Source organism: Elephas maximus, chromosome 19 (assembly GCF_024166365.1).
Source record: "Elephas maximus indicus isolate mEleMax1 chromosome 19, mEleMax1 primary haplotype, whole genome shotgun sequence".
Classification (NCBI taxonomy): Eukaryota; Metazoa; Chordata; class Mammalia; order Proboscidea; family Elephantidae; genus Elephas; species Elephas maximus.
In genome coordinates, this window is record NC_064837.1 from 35,515,437 (window position 1) to 35,542,987 (window position 27,551).

Here is a 27,551-nt window from a genome sequence, read left to right on the forward strand (position 1 = left end):
GACTGTAGTGAAAGTTTCCATGCTCTATAAGCACACTTTAGCCCGGCGCCTCGTATTACAGCCCTCAGGCTCACCTCAGAGCTGAGACTATACTATACTCATTTCAGAGTGTACGATTCCGCTGGAAATCTGAGTCCACGTCTCCATTTCGGTCGCCTTGGTGATATCCCGGGGCCACGGCGACCTCCAGCGGTCACCCTCCGCCCTACTGTCTCCACGGAGGAGAGAGGAAGGGAGGAGCCACGCGCTGGCCTTGGAAGAGTCCTGTCTCTCTCTTCCTTTTACAGACGAGAATGCCGCAGCTGGCTAGTCGCAGTCGCAGGCCAGGTTTCCTAACTCTCAGGCGACAGATCTTTACCCGTGATTGGCGGCACTATGCAGATCATGAAGGACGCCGTGGTCGGTTCCCCGCTGCAAAGTGAGGGTTGGTCGAGTCCGTCTTGACGCAGGAGAGGGGGAATCCCAGGGCCGCCAGTCGTGAAAGACCGAGAGGAGCCTCAGGCCCTGCCCTCCTCCCTTTCCTAGCTTGAGCGGTCGTTTTCTCCAGGTTTAGCTTTGGGGCCGGATGACCGCAGCGAAACCAAAACGGGAACGGATAAACTCAGCTGTCACCAAGGATCTAATCTGAGAAGCGCCTCCAGGGCAGGGGCATCACCGGAAGTGGCTGTGAAAGGTTTGCACCCTTAGAAGGCCCCGCCTCTAATTGCGATGCCAATAGGCGACAGGCCTCCCCCACTTCCGGCCCCAGCAGCCTTAGCTGGTAGCCCCCTTTACTACTTCCCCATTGGCTGTCGCAAGGACGCGCTGTGATTTCCCATTGGTTGCGTCTCCTCTCCAGCGCCGCGCCTCCTCCTTCCAGGTAGTGTCTCGTCCTTCGGCACCCGAAAAGCTAAAGGCTGGGAGGGCGTCTGCCCGACTTGACCAATGAGCGACGTGAAGAGTGAGGGCGGCGGCTGCGCGGTGGGGGCGGGGCGGGACTTGGTGTGGCTATTGGCCAGGGCGCGCACAGGCCAGAGACATGATTGGTTAGAGAGAGGGGCACCGTGGTGGGGTCGGGGCTGCGCGGCCTCAGCAGCAGCGGGAGACGGAAGTGGTGAGAGCGCGGCCTCGGAGGGTCGGGCGGACGCCGCCTGGGTGAGTCACCGTTCCCCGTGCACTGCCAGCCTGGAAACCGCAAAGACCGCGTCTAACCCGGCCCCGCCCCGGCCCCCACTGGCTTTCCGGAGCCCGCCCTCTGTCATTCGGGGCTCCGCCTTAGAGTTTTTAGGCTCCACCCCTAGAACCTGGGCACTTGGGCTCCCCTGCCAGCCTGGCCCGCCCCCCGGGGCCAGATCCTTTAGGTGTGGGAACCCTCGGCCTCCCAGGCCTCGTCCTTGTCCCTCCTTCCTTGCATCCGTCTCCCCGAGGCTGCGTGTCAGTAGGCGGTGAGGTAGCACCTCTGGCTTGCTTCTTGCGAGGAAGGGTGGGCTGGGGAAGAAGGACCTGTGATCAGGGAGGAGGGCAGGGCTACAGATGGAAGCTTTTACCCCTAGTCTCCCGCGGTGCTTTGCTACACTGCTCCTGAGCTCGGGTAGCAGGCATGAAGGAAAGTTCAGTGAAACCTGGGCCTGGCTCCCTAAGTGGGCCTAGGAACTTAGGCCCATTTGACAGATGCTGACTCTGAGGCCTGTATTGCCTTCATTGGCTAAATGTGTGGTGTCCCAATAGCCTCCACCGCACTTGGTGTTAGATACACCCAGCAGGACCTGTCCAGCCCTGCTGCCCTCTGATAGCAGGTTGCAGTCCCCTCCCTCTTGTCCTTTGCTCTGGACTCTGTCCCCAGGAAACAGGTCAGGTGGTGCTACTCCCAGACTCAGAGACTGGCAGAGCATTCCTGTCGATTCATGCCCCAGGCAGGGGTCCCCAACCAGGGCCACAAGTGAGTGCTGGTTGGGCAGCTGCTGTCTCTTCAGACTTGGCAGTTTTTTTTTTTTTTTTTTTTTGCTTTCCCACAAAGAATAGGGTTTGGAGTGTTTTACTTCCCTTTCCGGGTCTGGAAATCAGGACTCAAGTTCGGCCGAATGATCTTGGATAACACTCATTCTTACTACACGACTTTGTGGCTGACTTCATGCCTTGCAGGATCACTTGTTGCTTTCTCTCCTTGGAGCTTCCATTGCCTCTGTCAGCATGGTAACTTGTGGAGAGGCTGGATTCTCTGTGAAGCAGGAGAATATGAGCTGGAGAGCAGCTCAGGGCTAGATGTGTGGCATTTGTTGGTTCCATGGTAATCTTAACGGTGCTCTTTACTCTTATAATCCCCTGTCTCCTTACAGTGAGAAGGAGGCAGCCAGGACCCTCACCACGGTAGAATGGTGAGTACTCCCTCTTTCTTCAGACCATATTGTTTTGTGTAATCCTTGTGTCTTTGCCTGGTAAAGCTGTCCCAACCCTCCTGGGCCTTGAATTCCAGGCCATTCTATTCAGCTCCTAAACAGGTTCATTGGCCGTATAGATAAATTAGGGCTTCTTTAAATTGCAAAACATCAGCCAGTATACTGTACTGGAGCAGGAAACTTCTAGAAGTCTTTTTCTGCATGAGCTATGCTATGGCTTCTCCATTCTACCTACACACCACTGGCTCTCTTAGCCCTTCCTAATGGCCTTCCTCTTGCTTTTCTTGGGTCCCTGGTAGAATCTCTGTGTCCTGGTCTGAAAGGCCAGAACAAGGTCCTTGTACTTTCTGGTGGGCCCCTCAAATACTGTTGGTGCTGTTTCAGGAATAACTGCATCAAAACTCTGGGGGCTTTCCAGCTTAAGTCACTGTGCAGGCCACACCTGATGGTCTATTTAGCAGGATACTCCCTCAGGGTACCAGAATTTCACTAGGGGTGTTTATAATGATCCCACATATTTTCCATAAACTGTAACCACCGTCTCTTACCCATCACCCCAAGTTCAGGAATGAGAAGGGAGTGAAGAGCTGCAAGCCCTAGGCCAGACCAGGCAGCTCTTCAGTTTCTGTCAGGTATCCCCTGTGCTTAGGGATAGGTTAAGGAATATGGTTAGTGAAAGCGCTTCCTCCTCTTCCCCCTTCTTTTCCTCTCATAGATATGTGGGTGTGTGGTATCTGCAGTATTGGCGTTAGGTCTCTTCTTAGTAAGTCTGCTGGTCCTCCCTCCCACCAACTGACATCCCCTCTCCTTTTTCTCTTCTGTGATACACTGAAAAGAGCAGTCAGCCCAGTCTGTTTCCTGGCACTGCTTAAATACCTTAGGGAAATTGCAGACTTTCTCTCTAAGCCTGAAATGTCTCACTGGTAAAACGGCTTACTGTTACTCCTTGGAGGGCTGAAAGGTTTTAGTGAGGTCGTGTTTGAAAAGCACAAGGCTCATAAAAAAACCAAAAACCAAACCTGTTGCTATCAAGTCGATTCTGACTTATAGCGACCTTAGAGGACAGACTAGAACTGCCCCATAGGGCTTCCAAGGAGTGCCTGGTGGATTTGAACTGCTGACCTTTTGGTTAGCAGTGGTAGCTCTTAACTACTATGCCACCAGGGTTTCCACATGGCTCATAATAGATGCTTAGTAAAATGTCAATTTCTTTCATTCCTCCCCCCCATCCAAAAAGAAAAACAAATACCCTGGTTTCTGAAAGTTACCAGGCACAGGAATGAGTTTGGGGTCTCAGCCAGCTCTTTTCTGTGACCCTCAGTACAGTTCTGAGCTCCTTAATCACTGCTACTTACTCCTTGGCCTTCTACTCCACTTCTCCCACTCCCATCCCTGGATTTCAAATTTTATTCTTGTATAGCTTCTGTGGTATTCTGTTCATTTCCTGAACAGGTTCGTTAGCCCTATAGATAAATTAGGCCTTCTTTAAATTGCAAAACATCAACCAGCATACTGCACTGGAGCAGGAAACTTCTTCAGTTTCTCAAGCTGTTCTCTTTCTCAGTCTAAGAAATTCCTTCTCCTCCAAGGACTTTCTTACCCAGAGGTCGAGGATGGGAAAGAAGAATAGGATTTGAAGGAGTAGAGTTGGGCCAGGGCCTTGGAATTAAAAACTCCGAGGCTTTTTCTCTTTCAAGAGCATGGAGTGACAACCTGGCACCAGACCATGTGTCCATTCTAAGGGACTAAATGGAGGGAAGGCGAAAGGTGGGTGGGATTTAGAGAGGTTAGGCGATTGCAGGACGCTGATGGACGGGAGTATGGGGGGTGGTGTTTTACTTGAGGCTGGAAAGTGTAAGGGGTAGAGGTAGGCCAGCTCCTCAAGAGTAGGTGTTAGGGGAACTCAGAGAAGGGGAGGGTGTGATGACGAATGTTGTGAGAAGGGCGTGGTGTGGCGCACCTGGGAAAATGGGAAATGAAAAGACGTGGGCTGGCTACCTGCTCCCTCCTGTACCGTCTGCGGGCGGTCCCGCAGCCCTGACTTCAGAAAGCCTCTAAAGGTCCCAGAGGGATCCCCTCCCACGCGGCTAAGGGGCTTTGGGGAGGGAGGAACCTGGGGCTATAGGCGGGGTCCGCGCGGAGCCGCCCCGCCCCTGCCTCCGCCTTCCCCGCGCGGTCCCGGGCCCCCGCTCGTCTCCCTCCTCTCTTCTGCGCTCGTGCCGGAGGGCGGAGCTGGGCCCGCTCCATTGTGGAGAGCAGGGGAGAGGCGCGCGGGAGCCGCGCCGAGGCCCCGCTGCCCGCGCGCTCTCTTCCTGCCGCCGCGGCTGCACCTGGCGGGCCCCGCAGCCGGGATGCAGTGGGCGCCCGGGGTTGGCGGGCAGCGCAGTGGCTCCGGGGACATGTGCGCTGGCCCAGACCGCCCGCGACCATGAGCCTGACCGCCCGCGTCTCCTGCTCCATGCTCAGCTGTTTCGTAAGTGCTGGCCCCGCCTGCGGGGGCCCGAGGTCCCCGTCGCTTGCTGCACCCGCCGCTACTCCCAGGGCCAGCCCTTGGGATTCCAAATTCCAGCCCATCCCCCTTCCCAAGGCTCCTGGCCCGGCCCCCAATGTTTGGGGGCAGGGGAGGGAGGTTAACCCTTTTCTTTCTTGCACTTGCTTTAATCTTTTGGTGCCGAGAATTGTCGAAACCAGGGGATGGAGATTCTGTGGCCCATCTCGGCCCGCAGCTACTGCCCTTGACTGCAGATCTCAGGCCCCGCCCTGCAGGGGTACATCTCTTTACCTCCGCCTCTCCATCTTGATCCCACCCACTGCACTGCATCCTTGCTTGGGGTGTGGGATATGGCTAGTAGGCTGTCTGGGATTTTAGGGGTCTGGTCAGGGAGCATTGGTTGTCTGGGAGCTGTGTCCCTGGGCTCAGTCCCCTCCCTCTTCCACCACTCCTTGCCTCACCTGACACGCCAGTCTTTTCTCCTTGACTGTCCCCCAGACAGCTTCTCTTTTTCACCATCTTCCCTGCTTCTGCAGGGCTCCGTTCCTCCGCATCATTCCACTCCTCCCCTCCTCCCCTCTGGCTAATACTCCTTCCCAGCTTCCCCCCATCTGTCCTCCCTAATCCCCCCCTCCCCTCCACCGTGTCTGCCAGGCCTCCTCTCTCTGCCCTGGCTGTCCTTGGGTCTCTTGGTTCCTCCTAGGTGGATCTCTTCTTCTCTCCCTGGTGGTTGGGAGGGGAGTGACTTCTGTCTGTGGGTGTTCCTAAGGAATTCCCCTCAGATCAGCAGGCGGGGCAGGTTGCTCTGCAGGTAGTGGGGGCTTGTTAGCAGTGTGTGCCTAACAGGAAGATAAGCCCAGCTCCAAAACACACCCTCTTTCTGCAACACCTTTGAAAGCATCTGTCAAGGCCCTCTAGAGGCACAGGGCTGAATCCCCCCCATCACCCACTCCTCTTTGTCTCCTTCACCCACCAGATTGAAGGAAGCTTCCGTGGCCTTAGATGCCTGATTTCCCTCCTGTCTCTATAACCATCTGCCGTGCCTGGCTTTTTTCCCCTCAGGACAGCACTTTCCCATTCCACTTGCAGTATTTTCTCTTTTCCTTGGTATTCTCTCCTCCATTTTGGAAATTTTGGTTCTGTAGTAGAGTCCTTTAAGGAGTGCAGATTCCCAGTTCCTCTTTAGCCCTCACTCTTCTCTTAGGCTTAATAGGCTTGAGTACTTCCTCCATTTCACCCACTCCTCAACCAAGCTGGGTCTCTTTTTCTTTCTCTTGTGATCAGAGCCTTTAGAAGTGTATTTGGCGTGTGTTTGTTGTGTGTGTGTATGGGGGAGAGGGTATATTGGTTGCAGGGGAGCAGAACAAAAGTCTGATGAGCCAAGTGGAGCCTGGCAACTTAGGGCTGTGGCCTTTCTCACAGGGTGAGGAGGGGCCCCCCAGCCTGGAGTACATCCAAGCCAAGGATCTGTTCCCTCCCAAGGAACTAGTGAAGGAGGAGGAAAATCTGCAGGTAAGGAGTTGGGGTCCCAAGCTGGGTGGGGCTCCCTGCCCAGTTAAAAAACACCCTCTCCTCTCTGCAAAAAAATCTCAGAGGGGATCTAGCGCCAGGAGCACTGGCTTCCTGCTCCCTGGTTTCTGCAGGGAGGGGATTCTGTCTGTATGTATGCCTTTGGCCCCAGGGAAGGAAAGGCAGCTTTCCTGTACAGCTGTTGCCTGGTGCTGTTACCATGGCGAGGACTCTCCTCTCCTGTGTTGGCCCAGCTTCTCCAGAGGGGATCCCCCAGAGCAGGGCTGGGGAGGGGTGACTCACTTCTGGACTGAAAATTCCTCTGCCCCTTGGCAGGTGCCCTTCACAGTGCTACAGGGTGAGGGAGTGGAGTTCCTGGGCCGGGCAGCTGATGCCCTCATTGCCATCTCCAACTATCGGCTACATATCAAGTTCAAGGACTCTGTCATCAACGTGAGTCCCTGCCTTGTTGCCCCACACCCAAGCCAGAATCCCTGCGAGGTTCAAGGTGGAAGTACTCCAAGGCTCTGTCTGATCTTGTCTTCAAAACAGTTGGTCACAGACCTTTTCTCGATCACGGACCTCCTGTTTTCCTTCCTCGTTCTACTAGCCATAGATCTGTCTCTCTCACTTCCCTTCCTTTCTTCCCTCTTTCCCTTACTGTGTCGCTGGCCCTTCCAAGGGGTACAATTGTACTGTTAGAAACATGCAGGCTTTGGAGTCAAGCAGACTTGGACTGTTTTCCTGCACGACCATTTACCAGATGTGTCATCTCTGTCAAGTTACTTGAGACTTAATTTTCTCCTTAATATGGGAGTAAGAACACTTACCTTGCAGGATTGTCATGATTATTAATTGGGGTACATACGTGGAGGACCCAGCACAGTTACCAGGGACTTAACAGGTCCTCAATAAATGTTGATTTCCTTCCTGCTGTTGATACATCAACCCCTGGGCAGGGGTGGGGATAGTGGGGCTAGTGGAGACCTGGGCAGGGGTAGGCGTAGTGAGGAGATAGTGGAGACCTGGGCAGGGGTGGGGGTGAGTGAAGTGGATAGTATAGACCTGGGCAGGGGTGGGAATGTGTGAGGGGATAGAGGAGACCTGGGCAGGGGTGGGGCCAGTGAGGGGATAGTGGAGACCTGAGCTTCAGCTTGCCCCTCCTCTAAAGGTCCCCCTCCGGATGATTGACAGTGTGGAGAGTCGTGATATGTTCCAGTTGCACATTGCCTGCAAGGACTCCAAAGTGGTGAGGTGAGAACAATAGAGTGTCACTAAGGTCCTCTGGCCCAACCCTTGTCCAGGTCTTTCTGCTGCCAGCGTTTCTCTGGAGCAAAATAGGGGGGGAAAAAGACTTTTTCCCCATTTGGAGGAATGGGTGAAAACCCTGTTCTGGACTGGGAGCTCAAGTTAACAACCCACAATGATTGACGTGAAGAAATGGGGATAATGCCTAGCTTATGCGGTCATCATAAAGATTCAATGAAATAATGTGTATGAAAGCTCATAGGATGAGATCTGACAGAGAACACTCATTGTTGGTTGATTTGTTTTTTCATTTAGCATGTATTTGGTGAGTACCCTATTCTATGCCAGGCAGTGTTCTAAGTACTGGGGATATAGCAGGGAACAAATAGATAAAAAATGTTTTACCTCATGGAGCTTGTATTCCAGTGGGAAGATGCCAACTGTAAACAATAAATGAGTAAAATATGTTAAATGAGGGTAAGTATAAGGCGATAAATAAAGCAGGGAATGGGGATAAGGAGCGCTATGAAGGTGAGGGCGTAACTTTAAACAGAGTGTTCAGAGAAGGCCTCACTGAATAGGTGATGTTTGAGTCAAGACCTGAATAAAGTGACCACGTGAATATCTGGGGGAAGAGTGTGCCAGAGGGAACAGCAAGGGCAAAGGCCCTGAGGTAGGTGAGTGCCTCTGCTTGGCATATTGAAAGAATGGAAAGGAGTCTAGTGTGGCTGGACTGGAGTGCACATGAGTGAAGGTAGTGGAATATAAGATCTGAGAGGTGAGGGAGTGTCACACTGTACGTTCCTGCAGGCGATCATAATGACTGGTTCGTTCTTTGAGGGAAATGGGAAGCTACTGGAACATTTTGAGCTGATTAACGTCTTCATAGAATCACTCTGGTTGCTACTTTATTGAGAATAGACCAAAGGGAACAGGGGCAAAAGCAAAGGCAGAAGCTGGGAGACTAGTTAAGAAGCTACCGCGGTTACTCAGGTGTGAGATCATGATAGCCTGTCCAGGGTGGCAGAAGTCGAAATGATGAGAAGCAGTCAGATTATGTATGTATATTTTGAAGGTAATGCTGACAGGATTTGCTGACAGGTTGAATGTGAGAGAAAGAGGTGCCTGGGATGACTCCAAGGATTATTAAAAGATTGCCCCTTTTAGAGCCTAATGTGTGCTCAGCATAGTAGGCCTGTGAGGGAACCCATGTTGCCCTCCACCTCAAGGAGGTTAAAGTTTAGTTGCTGAAAGAAGACTTAATTTGTGGGCAATATCCCATGGGAAAACTTATTGTTGAATACTCCAAGCACATTAAGGATCAAGGGAGGAAGGAGTCTGTGGATTGGAAGCTGAGAGGGCTTCAAGGAAGAGCTGGGACTGGAACTGCCTCCAGAGTATTGGTAGGATGTGGCTAGGCAGAGAGAGACTTCACTTTATTAAACAGAAGAGAAAAACAAGGAGACAGGAAGAAGGTAGTGTGATGTGAGTGGGGACTTCCTGCAGAAGCAGAAGGTTTGTGCTAGGGAGTCATGGGAGATAACACTGAGTTGGTGGGGTATGGACAAGACGGGTTAGGTACGAGGGATGCAGGTACCCAGAGCCATGTGGTAGCATTTAGATTTGATGTGATCAATGGTAGTGCTCCATTAGAGGAAATAAGCATCTTTAAAGACAAGAGTTCCTGGGAAGAGAGTTGTCACAAGGGACAACTTTTCTTGGGTGTTGGCCACTCTCCCTGGTCTTCCCCCGGGGCCCATGCCTTGCCTCCTGCTTTGCAGCCTTCTCTCCCCACAGCCTTCCTATGCTGTGCTTCTGACCCTTATGGCCCCATAGCACACCCATCCCTTGCCTCACCCGGGCCTGTGGTTTCTTGCCCGGCAGGTGCCACTTCTCCACTTTCAAGCAGTGCCAAGAGTGGCTCTCGCGGCTAAGCCGGGCCACAGCAAGACCTGCCAAACCTGAGGACCTCTTTGCCTTTGCCTACCATGCCTGGTGCCTGGGGCTGACTGAGGAGGACCAGCATACCCACCTGTGTCAGCCAGGTGAGGCCAGGCTGTTTACTTTGGGAGAATTCTTATCCCCTGGTTCTCATCCTTTCTCCACCTCTGGACTTGGCCCTCTTAGAAGCTGACAGGCATGGATGGGGGGTGTGTTGCAGGAGAACACATACGATGTCGGCAGGAGGCAGAGCTTGCGAGGATGGGCTTTGACCTGCAGAATGTCTGGAGAGTCTCTCACATCAACAGCAATTACAAGTGAGAGGGCAGGGGACAGGGGACCAAACATCAAACTAAACCTAAACTTCTTCCACGTATGGATAAAGCATGGTGGCCCCAGCTTCTGAGTTTGTGAGGGTGAAGGGCTGCCTATCCTTCTTCCCCAAGAGCCATCCATGGGGGGGTCTTATCATCAGATATCTTAGACCCAGCTTGGTGACTCTGTCTGGTCTCTTCTCAGATTATGTCCCAGTTACCCTCAGAAGCTGCTGGTTCCCGTGTGGATCACAGATAAAGAGCTGGAGAACGTGGCTTCCTTCCGCTCCTGGAAGCGGATCCCTGTGGTTGTGTATAGGTGAGGCAGTGGGATGGGAAATAGGTCATTTCTTATGCAGTAAGCAGAGAATCGAAAGGCGAGGTTTGCAACAGCCTGGCTGACTGGGAAACTAACATTGTATGGGGAGTGGCTATGAAATAATTTTAAAACAAAAACCACTTCAGTGTTTTTCTCCTAAGGATGAGGCTTTTGGGGAGTTGATTCATTTTCTCTTTTTTTTCGAGGATGTGTGTGTGAGTGTATAGTATTGCTTTAAGATAGAGGTTGGTAAACTATGGCCCAGGAGCCAAATCTGGCCTGCAGCCTGTTTATGTACAGCCCGTGAGCTACAAAAGGTTTTTGTGTTTTTAAGGGGTTATAAAAACAAAACAAAGAAGAATATATGATAGAGATTGGATGTAACTGACAAAAGCTTACTGAAATCTTTAGTATCTGGTCCTAAAATTTACTATCAGGTTCTCTACTGCAAAGGTTTGCTGACCCCTGCACTAGAATATTGTAGCTAAAACAGTGAGACAGGTAGTAACTGTGAGGTTTGGAGTTGTTCATGCTTTTGGCTCAGGCCCTTTTCTCTTGGTGCATAGCTATAGCTGGAGCAGGTGCTCTGCAAATTTGATGAGTCAAGGTCACCTTGGGAATACGGAGCCCCTTTGAGAAAATGCACATGATAACACTTTCTTTCTAAACTATAAAGCCCTCTAGAGATATTAAGGGCTTTTGGTTGTTGTTCTCCTGGCCTGGATGGACTGGTGGCCCCTGCTGGCTCTAGAGGCCTTGGTGTGCCCCCTAAGGTCTCTACAGTAGGCCCCTTGGGGCTGTGAACGTCAGGGGCTTGAAGGTTTCCCCTGTTTCGTCAGGCACCTGCGCAACGGGGCCGCCATTGCCCGCTGCAGCCAGCCCGAGATCAGCTGGTGGGGCTGGCGTAATGCTGATGATGAATACCTGGTCACGTCCATTGCCAAAGCCTGTGCCCTGGACCCAGGGACTAGGGCCACTGGGAGCTCGTCCAACACCGGGAACAGTGATGCGAGTGAGGCGTGTGACACTGACTTCGGTAAGGTGTGGGTGGTGCTGGCCCCTGGGAGCAAACTTTAGTTTCCTTGGTTCCCAGGAGCATCCCTAGTGAGAGGAAGGGAAGAAGACCTGGGTCCCTGCCCTTTGGGAAGCTATGGAATGTGAAGGGTCCCTAGTCCTGAGAGGGAGTACCACAAGGCTGATGGAGCTGGCTGACCCAGGGCCTTCTCCCTGCTGTCTGTCTAGATTCCTCCCTGACTGCATGCTCTGGGGTGGAGAGCTCAGCGGCTCCCCAGAAGCTGCTGATCCTGGATGCTCGCTCCTACACAGCGGCAGTGGCCAACCGGGCCAAGGGTGGAGGTTGTGAATGCGAAGGTATTGCTGTCGTCTCAATGCATCTGTGCTCTGGGTGGCTTTAGTGAGGAGGGGGTGGGGGGCAGCTTTCATCATGGAAAGAGCCAAACAAACCAGGCTTGGTATCAGAACTCTCCCACTTACTAGCTATGACTATGCATTGATTGCTTAATCTGTTTAAGCTTTATTTTCTTGGTGTTTAAAATGGGTATAATACATACCTTCAAAATTGTTGGGATGATGAAAGATTTCATATATATATGCAAAATTACTGGTATAAATCAGCTACTATTTATTGAGAACTTATTATATGTTGTCATTATAAGTAGTACTGTCATTATTATCCATTATAGCTCTACTTTGTCCTATAGGATCACTGAGTCGGAAGCGACTTGATGGCAATGGGTTTGGGGTTTTTTTTTTTGGTTATTAATATTATTACTTCTACTAGTATATGGTACTGGAGCATCCAGAGATAAAAGGGTTATTCAGATTTCAAGAGCCTATGTAGGTCCCACCTGGAGGTGTTCGGCCCTGCCAGGGAAGCTCTACCAACTGGTACCCATCTTGTCCTGAGTGCCTATTTCTGGGACTTGCTCTTAAGCTGCACTTTCCTTTCTTACATATACAGAGTACTATCCGAACTGTGAGGTTGTATTCATGGGTATGGCCAACATCCATGCCATCCGAAATAGCTTCCAGTACCTGCGGGCTGTGTGTAGCCAGATGCCAGATCCCAGCAAGTAAGTGTTCCCTGATCTCATTCCAGCCTCCCTCTGATGTCATCCCTTACCTTATGTTCTTGGAGGATGAGATGGGGAAATGAGAATTTTGGAGGTATGGGACCTGAAGGCTGGGCGGAGCTGGACGTAGTGGGCCAGCCCCAGCAACACTTCTTCCACTTCTCTGCAGTCACTTTGGCGCAATCACAGGACACTGGATTCCTTTTGTTTGGACCAGTTGTCCTGCTCAAAGAGCACAGAGACCTGGGAGAGAAAGTGGGTGAATGTGTATGCCCTCATGCCCCTCACCTGATTGCTTCCCAGATCCTCTCTCCATCCCAGGAGGCTCTTATCCACTCCAGGTCCTATCTTCCCTACTTCCTGCTAGGGTTCAGTCTCTTAGCCTCACTACGGGTTTGTTTGGTGTGACTGGCCGTTGGGTGGTGGAGAGACTGTTGTAGCCTTAGCGCCCTTAGTGACGGACTTGATTTCTGCTTCTGTGTAGCTGGCTGTCGGCACTGGAGAGCACCAAATGGCTACAGCACTTGTCGGTGATGCTAAAGGCAGCTGTGCTGGTGGCTAATACAGTAGACCGGGAAGGCCGACCTGTGCTGGTGCACTGTTCAGATGGCTGGGACCGGACGCCACAGATTGTAGCCCTGGCCAAAATACTGCTGGACCCGTATTACAGGACATTGGAGGTATTGAGAGGGGTTGGCTGGGGATGAGCAGAGGGAATGATGGTGGTGGTGGGGTGGTGGCCCTCTGGCTCTCTGCCTTAGGGATCTTTCAGTAGAGGACATTGGTGGCTTTGAGCCTTCTTCTAGGTAAGGTCAGTCCTGTTCCTCTCTGTTACTGCTGGCTCCCTGCTTTGGCAAGTCCCCTGGGGCATAGTACAGCAGCCTTTCCGGAGAGCCCCAAGGCTTGGTCTGTTTCTCCTTTGCAGGGCTTCCAAGTGTTAGTGGAGTCTGACTGGCTGGATTTTGGGCACAAGTTTGGAGATCGCTGTGGCCACCAGGAGAATGCAGAGGACCAAAATGAACAGTGTCCTGTGTTCCTCCAGTGGCTCGATTCTGTTCATCAGTTGCTCAAGCAGTTCCCCTGCCTGTTTGAGTTTAACGAAGCATTCCTGGTAAGTCCTAAAGCCTGTGACTATGGTGGTGGGGGATGTTGACCCCAGGCCCTGGGATGCAACAGTCCTGGCCTTCTAGGTAAAACTGGTTCAGCACACGTACTCCTGCCTCTATGGCACGTTCCTGGCCAACAACCCCTGTGAGCGAGAGAAGCGCAACATCTATAAGCGGACCTGCTCTGTGTGGGCTCTCCTGCGAGCTGGCAATAAGAACTTCCATAACTTCCTCTACACACCCAATTCAGACATGGTAAGTCGAGCCCTTATGCTGTAGGTGCTGCTTGGAAACCCAGGAAGGACAGGCTGAGTCAGTGGGGGAATTGTAAGGTCAATGTCAGTGCAGGGGAGTAAGAGGGACCAGGAACATCTCAGAAAAACCAGCACTGGCCTGCCTCCCCAGGTCCTGCATCCTGTGTGTCATGTTCGGGCCCTTCACCTCTGGACAGCTGTTTATCTGCCAGCTTCATCTCCATGCACACTTGGGGAGGAAAACATGGATCTTTACCTTTCCCCGGTGACTCAGAGCCAGGAGTTCTCTGGCCGTTCTCTAGACAGGTAAGAAAAGCCCTTCTAGGAGGGCAGTAACTGCTTCATATCTTGCATAAATGTTCTTCTCTTATCTTTTATGAGATATTTAAAAGCAACTTTCTAAGTCAGTTGAAGGAGAAACTTGGGCCAAATCTTGTAGCTAGTGTGGGGTGCATTCTGTGTTATTTTCAAGGTCCTCTCTTAAGATAAGATTGGTTACCTTCTTTCCTGGAGCTGCTTTCACGCTGTGTGACATACCCAAGCAGGGTAGAGGAGAACAAAACAGAAAAGACTGTATCAGGAAGGTTTGGGGGAATGGTCTTGATTTTTGTTCATTGACTGAAGCTTGCTATCTTAGTAGCAACCTTTACTATGGCCAGCATTAGCTTGCAGAAGAATCTGACTCTCAGGGTTCCCAGAAGGGGGATGGCCTTTACATTGCTCCCCCAGAAAGAGGCCAGAACTTAAAGAGAGGCATAAAAATTAAAATTATCTCCTGGCTGAACATGTACATGAAGATATTTTGGGGAGAGTGAGAAGGGAGTTGGTAAATTCTAAGTTGGTTAAAGAATGTTCCTTATTAAAAATAAAATGTCAGAAACAATATAATATAAATCTTATAAAACAGTATAGAAATAGAAAATGCAAGGCCTTCTTCCTTGATTCTAGTCCCCATAAGATGTCCACTGTTAACGCATGTCCTTCCAGATGTTTATCTCCACACAGATAAATATATCCACATGCTTATTTATAGAAACTTTTTTTTAAAACAAAAACAGAATCATCTTACATACTGTTCTGAATATTGTTTTTTTTTTTTTTACTTTGTATTATGCCTGTCATTCTATGACAGCACATTTAAAGCTGTCCTAGTATTTTTTTGTGTGTGGCAAAATATATGTAACATAGAATTTTGCCGTTTTAGCTGTTTTTAAGTGTACAAGTCAGTGACATTAATTACATTCACAATGTTGTACAACCATCAACACCATCTATTTCCCAAGTTTTTATTACCCCATACAGAAACTCTCTTAAGCAATAACTCTCCCTCCTCCTGTCCCCCAAGACTAGTAACTTCTAATCTACTTTCTACCTCTATGTTTTTGCCTATTCTAGATATTTCATATAAATGGGATCATACAATATTTTTCCTTTTGTGTCTGGTTTATTTCACTTAGCATAGTGTTTTTAAGGTTCATTCGTCTGGTAACATGTATTAGAATTTCATTTTTTAAAAAATAGCTGAATAATACTTCATTGTGTGTATATACTAGACTTATCTGTCTCTCTGTTGATGGACCCTTGGATTGTTTCTACCTTTTGGCTGTTGTGATAACACTGCAGTGAACATTGGTGTACAAGTATGTTTGTGTCCCTACTTTCAGTTATTCAGGGTATATACCTAGGAGGGGAATTGCTGGGTCAACCCTTATTGTGTTTAATGACTATATACCAAAAAACAAAACCAAACTTGTTGCCTTTGAGTCAATTCCGACTCATAGCAACCCTATAGGACAGAGTAGAACTGCCCCATAGGGTTTCAAAGGAGCGCCTGGTGGATTCAAACTGCCAACATTTTGGTTAGCAGTGGTAGCTCTTAACCACTACACCACCAGGATTTACAATTCCAAAATAAAAGTGAATTATAATTTATATAACCAGTTTCATATTGGTCATTTAGGTGATTTTTTTTTTTTTTTTTAAATCATTACAGGGAACGTTTTAGTGAATATTATTTATATATACATCTTTGCATTTGTGCTAGTATTTCTGTCAGATAAATCCCTAGAAATAAAAATGCTGGTTCAAAGGATATGTACATTTTAGATTTAGGTATTTGTTTGTTGTCTGAAGGTTTTTTAAAGTATAAACTTACACTATTGGCTAATGTTATAAAGAAAAAACTCAACACCCTAAATTATAGGTTTTAGGGTCTTTTAAGCTGGGTCCATTGTTAGGGGCATGTGGATAGGCTTCAAGAGTTCTATGATCCCCCCCCCCCAGCTTTGCGTAGAATGCATAATTTGGGTAGAGGTTTCTATACTTATTTTCCAAGGAAAGGGGCCATAACTTTTATCAAAATCAATAAGGTCTGTGACCCAGTTATAATCATTGCCTTAAGTCAATATCTGACTTTTAAATTCAATAAATGTTTCTTTAATACCTACGTTTTTGCTTAGTCCTGCATTAGGCTTTGTGGGCTCTACCAAAGAAGTAAAAGATAATTGGCCCTGCTTTCAAGATACTTTTAAGTTGGAAGATAAGGCACAGAACAACCAAAGAACAATTCTAATTCAGAATCTTAAGCAAAGAAGAATGTGTGTAGTTCAGGAATAGTTAAAGGAATGAGAAATAAAAGGGTCATTTGGTGGATGTTTTACTGAGAGAAATTTTCATGAAATATCAAGGAGGAACCATGGCTTTTCTGTGTCCCTAGTACGTGGGTTAAAGTCTGGCACACAATAGGTGCTTCGATAAATGTTTAAATGGAAAATGAACAGAATAAAGGGAATTATGAGCTGGAGAACAAGGTTATTGAAGAGGGGTCCCAAAGAATTGGATACACGACAGGTAATAAAGAACCTGTATTTGGAGCTGGCAGGGGTTGGGAAGGGGCTGTTCAGGGGAATAAAAAGAAATGAATGTTGGCTGGTTCATCAAGAGCTTTAAACATTACACTGAGACGTTTATTTTGATTCAGTTGTCAAAAATAAGTCATTCTAGGAAGTCATTATGACCTGGTGACAGTGGGATTTTTGGAGAACTAATCAGTGAGTAGGGTGGGTTTTGGAAGCACAGAGACCAGCCAGGACAGTTGTAACAATTTAGACATAAGGGGAAGGGTCCCTGGAAAAGGGGAAAGATTAAATTCAAAGATGTGTGGAGATGCCATTAGTAGGCTACGGACCTGACTGAATGTTGGAGGGTAGGACTGAAGACAGGGATGGGTCAAAGACAGGCTCCAAGTTTCGGAGCTTGGAAACCTGGTATTAGTACTGATGCACACTGAAAAGTTGAGAAGAGCCAGTTAGGAGAGAAAGAGGAGATATAGGCAGGTTGGGATTGAACTATTAGTTGACAGCCAGAGATGTGCTGTAGGCAACCCAAGATGGAGAATTGGATTTGGAAGAATAAGTGATATTAAATTTTTTACGGAAATAGTTTCTCTAAAAGTGGACCTGACTTACCTTTGGTTCTAAAATGCCCTGTCCTTTGTCGATGGCACTGGGTTTTTTTTGTCCTCTTTAACCATTGAAATCTAACACGTTCTTCCAAGTCCCAGCGCAAATCCCAGCCCTCTGTGCAGCCTTCCCTGACCACCCTGCTGGATGAGCTCTCTTCTTATTCTAAACACCACTGGGGCATTATTGACTAAACCTTTGGTGCACCTTGGAATCAGCAGAGGAGGATGACAGGATGTTGATATTATTGAAACTGGGTGAAGGGTACATGGAAGTTCCTTATACTTTTCCCTCTACTTTTTTATGTTTGGAAGTTTCCATAATGAAAAACAACACACATAAAAATCAGCTGTGATACTTTTTAAAAACACAGATGCCTGGGCTTCACTCCTGGCCATTTTGACTTAGTAGATCTTGGATGGGTCCTGCTTACCTGTATTTCTAGAAAATCCATAGGCATTCCTGATGTATACCAAATATTGAACCTTGCCGTTTCACTTAATTCAACCATGGAAGTGATTGAGAGTACCCAGGCAGATTGTGTAGTGTGAGAACGGATAAAAGCTAAGGACAGAGTCCATATTTCGTACCTTTTAGACGTTCAACGACATGGATTATATGTAATTTTAAATGTGATTATTTCTTGTGAACTCTAGCTCTGGTACCCTGTTCCTTATACTGGAGGTGGCTCCTATTTCCTGACCTGGAGATGTTTTGTTTTTCATTTCAGATTGCCTAAAACCAGGTCCATGGATGATCTTCTTTCTGCCTGTGACACCAGCAGCCCCTTGACTCGCACATCCAGTGACCCTAACCTGAATAACCACTGTCAGGAGGTCAGAGGAGGCCTGGAGGCCTGGCACAGCAATCCCGAAGGATCAGAGACAACCTTTGTGGAATCTGGGGCAGGAGGTCCTCAGCCAACTGTAGGAGAAATAGGTCTTCCTCCCCCTCCATCCAGCAACCAGAAAGACTACTTGAGCAATAAGCCTTTCAAGAACCACAAAAGCTGTTCTCCAAGTTACAAACTGCTTAATACTGCAGTGCCACAGGAAGTGAAGAGCAACACCTCTGATCCTGAGATCAAAGTCCTGGAAGAGTCTAAGATACCAGCTCCAGACCCTCCTGCCCAGGATGAGCTGAGTAGGACTTTAAATGGCGTAGGGGAGGAGCCATGTGAACATTACCCAGAAAAAGATGCTGTTAGTGTACTTTCTAAGGTCATTTTCAGCAAGTGTGATGGAATTTGCAATTTTCCTGAGTCTTCCCAGAACTCTCTTACAGGCGCCCCCCAACAGATCCAGCTAGACTCCATGCTCGGTGTGCCCGCCGGTTGTGTTTCAGATCCCAGTCTGGACATCCTTGGCAGCCCACTGAGTGCTGCCTGCCAGATCCCTCCAGACTCAAGCCCTGGTTTCCTTAGCCAAAATCCCCCAGTGTCTGTGGCAAGTATCTCCCACCAGGAACATCCCAGTTCTGTGCCGAATTTGATTCATGGGGAGGAAGACGCTGGCAAAAGAGGGACTAGTAGGAATGGGCAGTTACCGGAAAATCCTCGCTTTGGAAAAATGCCTTTGGAATTGGTCCGCAAGACAATTTCTCAGAGCCAGATCAGTGAGTTCTCTTTTCTAGGGTCCAACTGGGACAGCTTCCAAGGTATGGTGACTTCATTCCCTAGTGGGGAGACTGCCCCTCGGCGGCTGCTTTCGTATGGCTGTTGTAGCAAGAAGTCAAGCAGCAAGCAGATGCGGGCAACGGGGTCCTGCTCTGGGGGCCAGTGGGCCCAGCGAGAAGGCATGAAGTCACCTATCTGTTCTAGTCATTCCAGTGGACACTGTACTGGCCCAGGAGGAAAAAACCGGATGTGGTTGTCTGGTCACCCAAAGCAGGTCTCCAGTACAAAGCCTGTTCCACTGAGCTGCCCTTCTCCAGTACCTCCTCTATACCTGGATGACGATGGACTCCCCTTTCCCACGGATGTGATCCAGCATAGATTACGACAAATTGAAGCAGGGTACAAGCAAGAGGTGGAACAGCTACGCCGACAGGTGCGTGAGCTTCAGATGAGGCTGGATATCCGTCACTGCTGTGCCCCTCCAGCAGAGCCCCCCATGGACTATGAGGATGATTTTGTAAGTATTCATTTACTGCTGTCCATCCATCCATTCATTCTATCCATCCAGCCTTCCATGCCATCAACATTCATTCATTGAGTGTCTATGGTGTGCCACTGAATTAGGTGTTTGGGCTATAGGATAAAAGACATATTCCCTGCCCACAGGGGGCTCACAGTCTAGTGGAAGATACAAACAGTTACAATGATGTTCTTAAGTGTTAGATGGAGGGTGGCCAAGTATTTTTAGGCTGCTGGGGCAACATTAGGGTGGGGTGAAAGGTCAGGAAAGACTTTCCTGAGAAGATAATGCTTGACCTAAGTGCTGGAGAATATGTGGTATTTAGCTAAGTGGCCAGTGAAAAGGAAATACCATTTGTGGAAGCATGGAGTCCATAAGTACTGCAGTGGTATGGCTTGAACAAAGGGAAGTGCGTATGTATGTGTACACCCACATTTGTGCTGGGACCATTAGGAATGGATTGAGTAGTGTGTTGGGAGGTGATACGGGAGAAGTAGATAGAGATTGGAAGGGTCAACTATGAAGGGTCTTGAGTGGCGTTCTTGTTTAGATTTTACCCTCAGGCAGTAACATTTTGTTGCACAGAGTAACAGGATCAGATTTGTATTTTAAGAATATTACTCTAGCAATAGTGTGTCAAATGGGTGAAGCAGTTGAGGCTCAGGTTGGGATCCTGATTGGGACATTTTGGAATAATGTAGGTGAGGAGATGACGAGGACCATCTAGGCTTTGCTATGTTGTGAGGTCTCAGCCAGCACTGAGCCACCTTCTTCCCCGTGATATCTTGTTCTCTACATATCATTTCCTGTGAAGGCACCTTCATTTGCCTGCTGCCCACTTTTCTGCTGATAGACTGGGCAGGGATAACAACTTTTAAACTTCTCATCCAGGGTGATCATTTAGAAAAAGCGTTGGCAAACTTTTTCTGTAAAGGGCCAGATAGTCAATATTTTAGGCTTTGAGGACCACACAGTCAGTCTCTGTCACAACTATTCAGCGTTACTGTTTTAGGGCGAAAGCAGCTGTAGATGATATGTAAATGAATGAGTGTAGCTGTATTCCAATAAAGCTTGATTTATAAAAATAGGCAGTGGGCCACATTTGGCCCACAGGTTGTAGTTTGCTGACCCGTAGTTTAAACTGCAACGAATGGGATATCCTTTCTACACAGTGGTATAGCATTTTGGTTAAAAGCATGACTCTGAAGCCAGAATACTAGGTTCAGATTCCAGCTTTGCCACTTATCAGCTCTTAACCCTCTCTGCCTTAGTTTCATCATGTATAAAATGGGGATGATAACAATAGTATACATCATAAGATTGTTGTGAGGAATTAAATAAGTTCACGCATGTAATGCACTTAGAAGAGTACCTGACACATAGTAAACAATAAATGATAGTGATGATGAAGATGATGTTGACATCTCTGTTTTTTCTTTAGACGTGTTTGAAGGAGTCAGATGGCAGTGACACAGAGGATTTTGGCTCTGATCACAGTGAAGACTGCCTTTCAGAAGCAAGCTGGGAACCTGTTGATAAGAAAGAAACTGAGGTATGTCCAGGCAAATATGTGGTGGGTACTGTCCTCGTGCAGGCCAGTGAGTGACTGTACTTCTCAGAAATGAGTGATGTGCTGTCAACTGAGCTCTCCCACAGATGAATGTCTTCTGTGTAGTCAAGTGGTGACCAACTACAGAGACAGGCCTTGTTATTTTCTCCTGGGATGCTTTCCTTGTTACAACGTTACTCTTCCACTCCATTGACAAGGACCTGGAATTTTTCCTTGTGCTTTCTGTCAGGTGACTCGCTGGGTTCCAGACCATATGGCATCACATTGCTATAACTGTGACTGTGAATTCTGGTTGGCCAAACGAAGACACCACTGCAGGTAACAAGGTGTTTTGTGTGATTCAGTATCACTGAAAGCAGTGCAGTACATTTACATATATACTTCTGAATTAGTCTGAAAATAGAGATATCTTTATAGGAAATATTCTTGTTTTCTCTCCATTTACTCATGTAAGGCCTTTCAGACTATCATTTATTCTTAGTATATTGGCATTTCTGATGAACTCTTCCCTCTTTGTGCTTTGGCAGAAATTGTGGGAATGTATTTTGTGCTGGATGCTGCCACCTGAAGCTGCCCATTCCTGATCAACAACTCTATGACCCAGTTCTCGTCTGTAACTCATGTTACGAACACATCCAAGTATCTCGTGCCAGGGAACTCATGAGCCAACATCTGAAGAAACCCATTGCTACCGCTTCCAGCTGAATGCCAGAGGAGATGACCTGTCCAATTTTAGCAGGTTTGAAGGGAGGATCTGCTTCAGGTGTAGTTTTGAAGGTTCCTTGGTGTGGCTCATGAAATTACAGAGCTCAAAGATGCCATCTTGAGAAATCCTCCTTGGTACTATGAGACTGGAGCAGAGGAATTCCAACTTGGCAGGAGGTCTTCTACTGAGACCCTTACCTTGGGGTAATGGTCCTGATCCAGACTCGGAGTATGGAAGCTTAACATTGAGTTGGTGACTCCAGCTTCCTTCTCCTGGGGCTCACAAGATGATGATTTCATAGATAATTCCTGGTGCAAAGTGTCCCAAACAGCAATAGAAAGGCATATGTATAACCAAACTCCAAGTGACAACCAGACCCATCTCTCCTCCACCTTGAGAAAAGCAGATTATAGTATACAAGATAGGAATTGCTATCCTATTTGAGATGAACTATACCCCGCACCTCTGTGCTCTGTGTCTGTGCATGAAGGCTCAGTCTTTAGAGGCACTCCCTCTAGTTGCATTAGTTCTGTCTTTCTGTGGAGTTTGGTTTAAAGACTGGTTCAGTGAGTAGAGGTTTTGGTGCATTTTTCACTTGGGTCATTGGACAGCATCAGTGAATATTCAGTTGAGGGGGACAATTCTAGGGAGTAAGACATTTTTGGTAGCAGAGGAAAACTCTGCTGATGTCCAATCCTGGCGGGAATCAGTTATTTTGAGTTGTGAAGGCTGTGGTCTCTTACTCAGTGGCAGCTCTTGAGGTATGTACTGTGAAGAATGAGGAAAGGGGAAAAGCAAAAATGATCCTTCTGAAGTATCTGCTGAGTTGTCCTCTACCCTTTGCGCCAGACTTTCCTAGTTGTCCTGGTGCTAACACAGGAGCTACACCTTGATCCTCTCCTGGCATGAAAATAAAACTTATTTTGGTTTTGTTTTATCACCCACTTTTCCCATGTTGTCTTTCCCTTGGCTGCTGCCTCCTCTGGGTCACACTGCTTCTTATCCTGAACACTTGACACCTTGAGGGTAGAATTTAGTGTTTGTTTTTTTACCTCCTGGAATATGCTGTTTGGTATGTGAGGGTTTCAGTACAAATGCTGCTGTCTATTTCTGTGCACTTAACAATGGAACCCAAACAGAAGAGAATAAAGCATTGATACCAAAATTGGGAGAGAAAATGTGTCCATTTGGGCCAAACATTATTATTATTTTTTTTTCATCTTAATGTGTACCGGTGGCACTTAACCAAAAGATACAGTGATATAGCCATGTACTGTGGTTGGGACAGATACAGTCTCCTTGGCCTGTAATGAAACCACTAGGAATTCCTTTATACATTTTCTTTTATTTGTTGGTGTATAAAAAGTAAATCACATTTAGGCTTACCCTGTTTTAAAACTATGGTAGTCCTCTAACTGCTACTTTCTTGTTCCTTTCTAGAAAGAAAAAAAAATTATTCCTTTGAAAATAACTAGGATCTGCATTTAGAGCAAGAATTGATATTTGTCCTGACCTTTTTCTTTAGTCCTACAGAGAAGCATCTGTGCTTCTTTTATACTTGCCATGGATGTTACCTAAAAAGTTTTGGCGTATTTAGGTCAGCCTAGCAGAACTTTTTTTCGTTTAGATGGAGTTGAATAATGGAGATTTTGTGTCTGGGAAATTCCTGAGATCAGTGAAAAAGTAACAAACTATCCCTTGTCTCTGATACATAAAATTCGTCTAAGCACTCTCTCAATCATTCAAATTTAACTGCCAGTCCTGAGCGGCTTTTTAATTAACTTGACTTTCATTGGACTTCACTCTGCCCATTTTCAGGGGGAGTAAGATGGGTAACATTTGGGGAGACTGTATCTGTCTACTTTGCCTGGCTGTTTTAAGGGACTATCCCATCAGTGAACAAACTGCATGGCCTTGGAGAGAGACTCTGGGCTTTCTGCTCAGATGTTTTCATCAAATACTCCTTTCAGAGCTCTTGTGGGTGTAAGTGACATGATGTGGCCAAAAATCCAAACTGTGCAGTTGCGTTGTGACAAACATGCAATGTGCTGTAAAAACTCAATACAATTTAAATAAAATCTCTATATTAGTGCTGCTTTGTTGGGTCTTTTAATTCATTGTAATTTCTTAGAAAAAAAATACTCGTTTTTCCTTTGACCATGAGAAAGGACTACAATATTATACTCTTCCCTCCCAGCAATTACCTTTTTTTTTTTTTTTTTTCCAAATATGGATCCCTCTATTTATCAACCCAGCTCCTGTACTTTTACTAACTGAATTAGGGATGTATCCTTAAGGATACTGTAGAGTTCCTTCCCATCCCTTCTCAGGTTTCTCTTTAGTGTCTAAAATTTCATCAGCTGGGTGAGCAAGCACAAAGGATTGTACCTGTTTTCTCTTGATCCTCTCCTCATAGGTGCCTCATTTCTCATGTTGAATGTTCAAAGTTGAGTAAATCGCCCCGACCAAAATACTGGCTTAAAAGAGTGACTTTACAAGTATATAAAATGCTACTACCCAAAAGGTGAATTTTTTTACTGGCGACATTGTACCACCACCCCGTTTTTATTTGGAGAGATTTAAGCAGTTGAACTGTTAGTAAAGATTGTAGAGTTAGGTAGGCTCTTTGTTCTCAAGAATAACTTGGTTTATGTTGCCTACGGCATATACACTTTGTGAATTCTAAACCCCACACCCTGGTTGTGCCGAAATACAAGAATCTTAGTATTTCATGGTGGATAATTGGACTTATTTCTTGCAGGACTTAAAAAGTACCTGGCGGGCAGCAACTCCCAACCCCGAGGCCGGCGGTTTTAGGACACCGGGGTCCTGTGACTGTTCTCTCCCGAGGCCCGGGCTGCCCCACCGGGCGGGGTGGCGCAGGCGTGGGCGGCCCCGGCCTGCAGGCCTTCGGGTTACGCGCCGCCGCGGAGGGGGAGGGACGCCTCGCGCCGCGTCCCGGCTGCGCGGCAGGAACTCGAGGCCCCATTGGCCGCGCTGCATGGCGCGGCGGCGCTCGTGCGCCAACGGTTCCCGGGGTCGGCGGCGGCCAGGCGCTGGCGGGAGGGGGCAGGGCGAAGCGAAGGCCGGGGGGATCGAGAACGGGGTGGGAGAGCCAGGCTCGGCAGGGCGAGGCCCAGGGCCCGGGCGGGGGCGATGGAGGAGGCGCTGCTCTCTACCCCCATCAACCCCAATAACTTCCCCGCCAAGCTGTGGCGGTTGGTGAACAGCCCCCGGTACCGCTCCATCCGCTGGGACGGCCGCGGCGAGGGGCTGCTGATCGACCAGCCGCTCTTCGAGGCCGAGCTGCTCAGCCCGCCCGGGGCGGGAGCCGGGAGCGGCGGTGGGGCCGGCGGCGTCGGAGGCGCCGGGCCTGAGCCCGAGCTCTTCAAAACGACCAACTTCACTAGCTTCATCCGCCAGCTCAACCTCTACGGTTTCCGCAAGGTGGTGCTGGGTGGGCCGGGCGCGGCGGGCCCTGGGCCCGGGCCTGGAGGCGGCGGGCCGGCGGGCGACGGGCCGCTCCACCACTTCCACAGCCCGCACTTCCGCCGCGACCAGCCGCAGCTGCTCGTGCACCTCAAGAGGCTCACCAGCGCCAACAAGGCCAAGCTGGCGGCCGGCCTGGAGGTGCCCTGCCGCCCGCCCAACCGATTCCAGAGGCTCCTCATCACGTCGGCCTCCGCCTCGGCCTCTGCCTCCACCTCCCCGCTGCAGCACCAGGAACCGTCGCCCCCAGCCCCCGCGGGCCCCCGGCCGGAGCCGCACGGTGAGTCCGGGCCGCCTCCCAGGTCACGTCCTTCACCATGGTCGGAGCACAGAGGGCGGAATCGAGGAGCAACCGCCACTTCAAAGGGCGTTTCCGCACATCCTCGGTCTTGAGGTACCCAAAATATACCCAGGATCTAAAGTGGGCTCTGTCCACTTTCTGCTGGGTTTCTTGAGACTTTAGGTCACATCACCTCCATCATTCTGACTACTGTCAGCCCTTTCTGCCAGTACCTCTTCTGGAAAGAGTCCTTAGGCCTTCAGACCCTTCTTTGTCCACTAGCAGCCAAAAGGACCTCTGCTTTAGGCTTTTTTTCTACTGGATCTCTCTTGAACCCCAAGAATTTACCTACTTCCAAACCTCCATAGATATTTACCTTCTTGAGACTAAGTCTCTCGACTGTAAACATCTAGCTCTTTGTTGAAGCAGAACAGTTACTATACAGGGGTAAGAATATGGTGAAGGTCAAGGTGGAAGGAACAGAGTCACAGCCAAGAAAACTTAGAACATTCGTACCAACCAGGGGAAAGTGGACAAGTTAACTTGAGGGGACGTTTGTCCCTGAAGAGACAAGCCACCTTCCACCAATTAACACAGATAAGAAATTTTGGAAGAAGTGTTATGTCAATAATCTTACTTATGCGTCCAAGTAATGTATCGAATGGTAGACATTGGTTATGTATCTTATGGTCAAAAATATGTTTAGGAGATAGTGTTCCCCAATAGAGTGAATTGGCTAAACATTTCTTCAGTGTAGCTAGAGTTTGATGCTTATTTAAGGTGTGGCAGTTAGACAGAGACAAAATGGTTTCCTTTACAGCTGTCGTTTTATTTTTAAAATAATTTTAGAAAGCTCATATTTACAGCCTTTGATTTTTTTCACCATTGGCTACAATCTCCCAGTATTGAAGAACTTTGTATGTATAAATCTGTATTTGCTAAAAATTCAGAAGTCCTTTGTGATAGTAAATTATTTTATAAACTTGATTTCTGATGCCTTCCCCCTTTTTCAGGAAGGTGAGGGAAGCAATATTCACTTTCTCTGTTTAAGGAGTCGGTGAAATGAAGAAGTATACCAAGAAAACAGTGGAACATCATAATAAGATTTAAGTCTTTACCTTCAGCTAGGAGAGTAAATAGGAATATTTTCAGCATGTTAACATGGACTTAATGTGAAGAACTATGGGTTATTTTTGAGTTATTTTCAAATTTATAAATAAAAGTAACACTATGTTCAATTTAACCTAGGCTCAGGGTTATGAATGTGATAGTACTTTCTTCATTTGGAATTTAGAAGATAAGGGATGAGGTTGGATGTTTGTGGAGTTCAGAAGATAAGCAGCTACCTTAGAGTTCTAGTAACAAGTTGGAAAAACAGCAGTGGCATAAGAATGTTCTAAAGGAATTCTAAAGGAATATTAAGCCACTTCCATGGTATAGCCATTGATTTTAGTGGGGAAATCAAATGAGGAAGGGCAACAGAGACAATAACATGGCATACTTTTGGCAGACTGAGTTGAATGTTTTTTTTTTCCAGGTTGTATATCTGGTGAGCATAAGGAAAAAAGACTTAGCTGGCATTGGGAAAAGTGGGATAACCACTTTAAGTAAACAAATAAACAAGCATACATACATTAAAACCAACTTTTTCAGTTTTGAAATTATGTTACTGTTTAATGTGAATGCCATATTATGTTAAATTAATACTTAAGCATATGGAAAGTACAAATGATGATAGGATGATTAAAACACAACAAGAAGCATAGTTTTGAATGAATTAGGTCACTGAAGGTTATTAAAACTTGTAGTGTGTAAGGTCGGTGTGGTGTTAAACATTTTATCACGCTTGTTGCCCAAACATATTTTGGAGCCCACATCAAACAAAATGGACTGGTAAAGTTAATGATTATGCAAATTTAAATCTTGTTTTCCAGAGGTGAAAAAAAATATTTCTGTACCAATCTCTCTCCTGCCTATTTTAGTTTCAACAGTTTGGCTGCCAATATCTAGCTGTGTGACAATTAGCAAATTATTTCCCCTTTCTGGGCCTCAGTTTTCTTAACTGGCCCTAATGTTTTAGAATTCAGTAAGCACTGATGAAGGAGGTGTGGCCTCACCACAGTTCATATGACAAAGACAGGGAAGTTTTAGTTGACAGGATTCCGCGTAAGTCAATAAGTCTGTAAAACCAACTTTTTTTTTTTTTTTTTTTGTGCTTTAAGTGAAAGTTTACAAATCAGGTCAATCTGTCATACAAAAA

The 27,551-nt window shown here is 47.7% G+C and overlaps 2 protein-coding genes across 7 annotated transcripts in view; both read left to right on the forward strand.

Moving 5' to 3' along the window:
- The first annotated feature begins 261 nt into the window (after positions 1–261).
- On the forward strand, positions 262–24,474 carry MTMR4 (myotubularin related protein 4). Of its 6 annotated transcripts, none has more exons than XM_049858952.1 (19): positions 262–859; positions 2,316–2,354; positions 6,289–6,378; positions 6,712–6,828; positions 7,547–7,629; positions 9,508–9,668; positions 9,785–9,881; positions 10,084–10,197; positions 11,037–11,233; positions 11,440–11,568; positions 12,179–12,290; positions 12,775–12,970; positions 13,216–13,401; positions 13,481–13,651; positions 13,802–13,956; positions 17,842–19,243; positions 20,688–20,798; positions 21,046–21,134; positions 21,344–24,474. In XM_049858952.1, the coding sequence occupies exons 2-19, from the start codon at positions 2,352–2,354 to the stop codon at positions 21,519–21,521; spliced, it is 3,591 nt and encodes a 1,196-aa protein (XP_049714909.1). In that variant the 5' UTR covers positions 262–859; positions 2,316–2,351; the 3' UTR covers positions 21,522–24,474. The 6 variants fall into 6 exon arrangements, with proteins under 6 accessions (XP_049714909.1, XP_049714904.1, XP_049714906.1 ...); XM_049858949.1 differs by lacking the exon at positions 262–859 and adding an exon at positions 1,045–1,134; XM_049858953.1 differs by lacking the exon at positions 262–859 and adding an exon at positions 1,147–1,429.
- Positions 24,475–24,672: 198 nt separating this feature from the next.
- HSF5 (heat shock transcription factor 5) overlaps positions 24,673–27,551 on the forward strand; it is a 57,583-nt gene continuing 54,704 nt past the window's right edge. The window contains exon 1 of the mRNA XM_049860357.1: positions 24,673–25,291. Within this exon, the coding sequence (XP_049716314.1) occupies positions 24,679–25,291 (613 nt within the window). The 5' untranslated portion in view covers positions 24,673–24,678. The remainder of the gene's footprint in view (positions 25,292–27,551) is intronic.

Coding starts and splice junctions, on each gene's coding strand:
- MTMR4 (XM_049858947.1), top strand. CDS start 925: ATGAGCGACGTGAAGAGTGAGGGCGGCGGCTGCGCGGTGGGGGCGGGG. Junction 1,135..6,288: donor GTCGGGCGGACGCCGCCTGG/GTGAGTCACCGT, acceptor CCTTTCTCACAG/GGTGAGGAGGGGCCCCCCAG. Junction 6,829..7,546: donor TCAAGGACTCTGTCATCAAC/GTGAGTCCCTGC, acceptor CCTCCTCTAAAG/GTCCCCCTCCGGATGATTGA.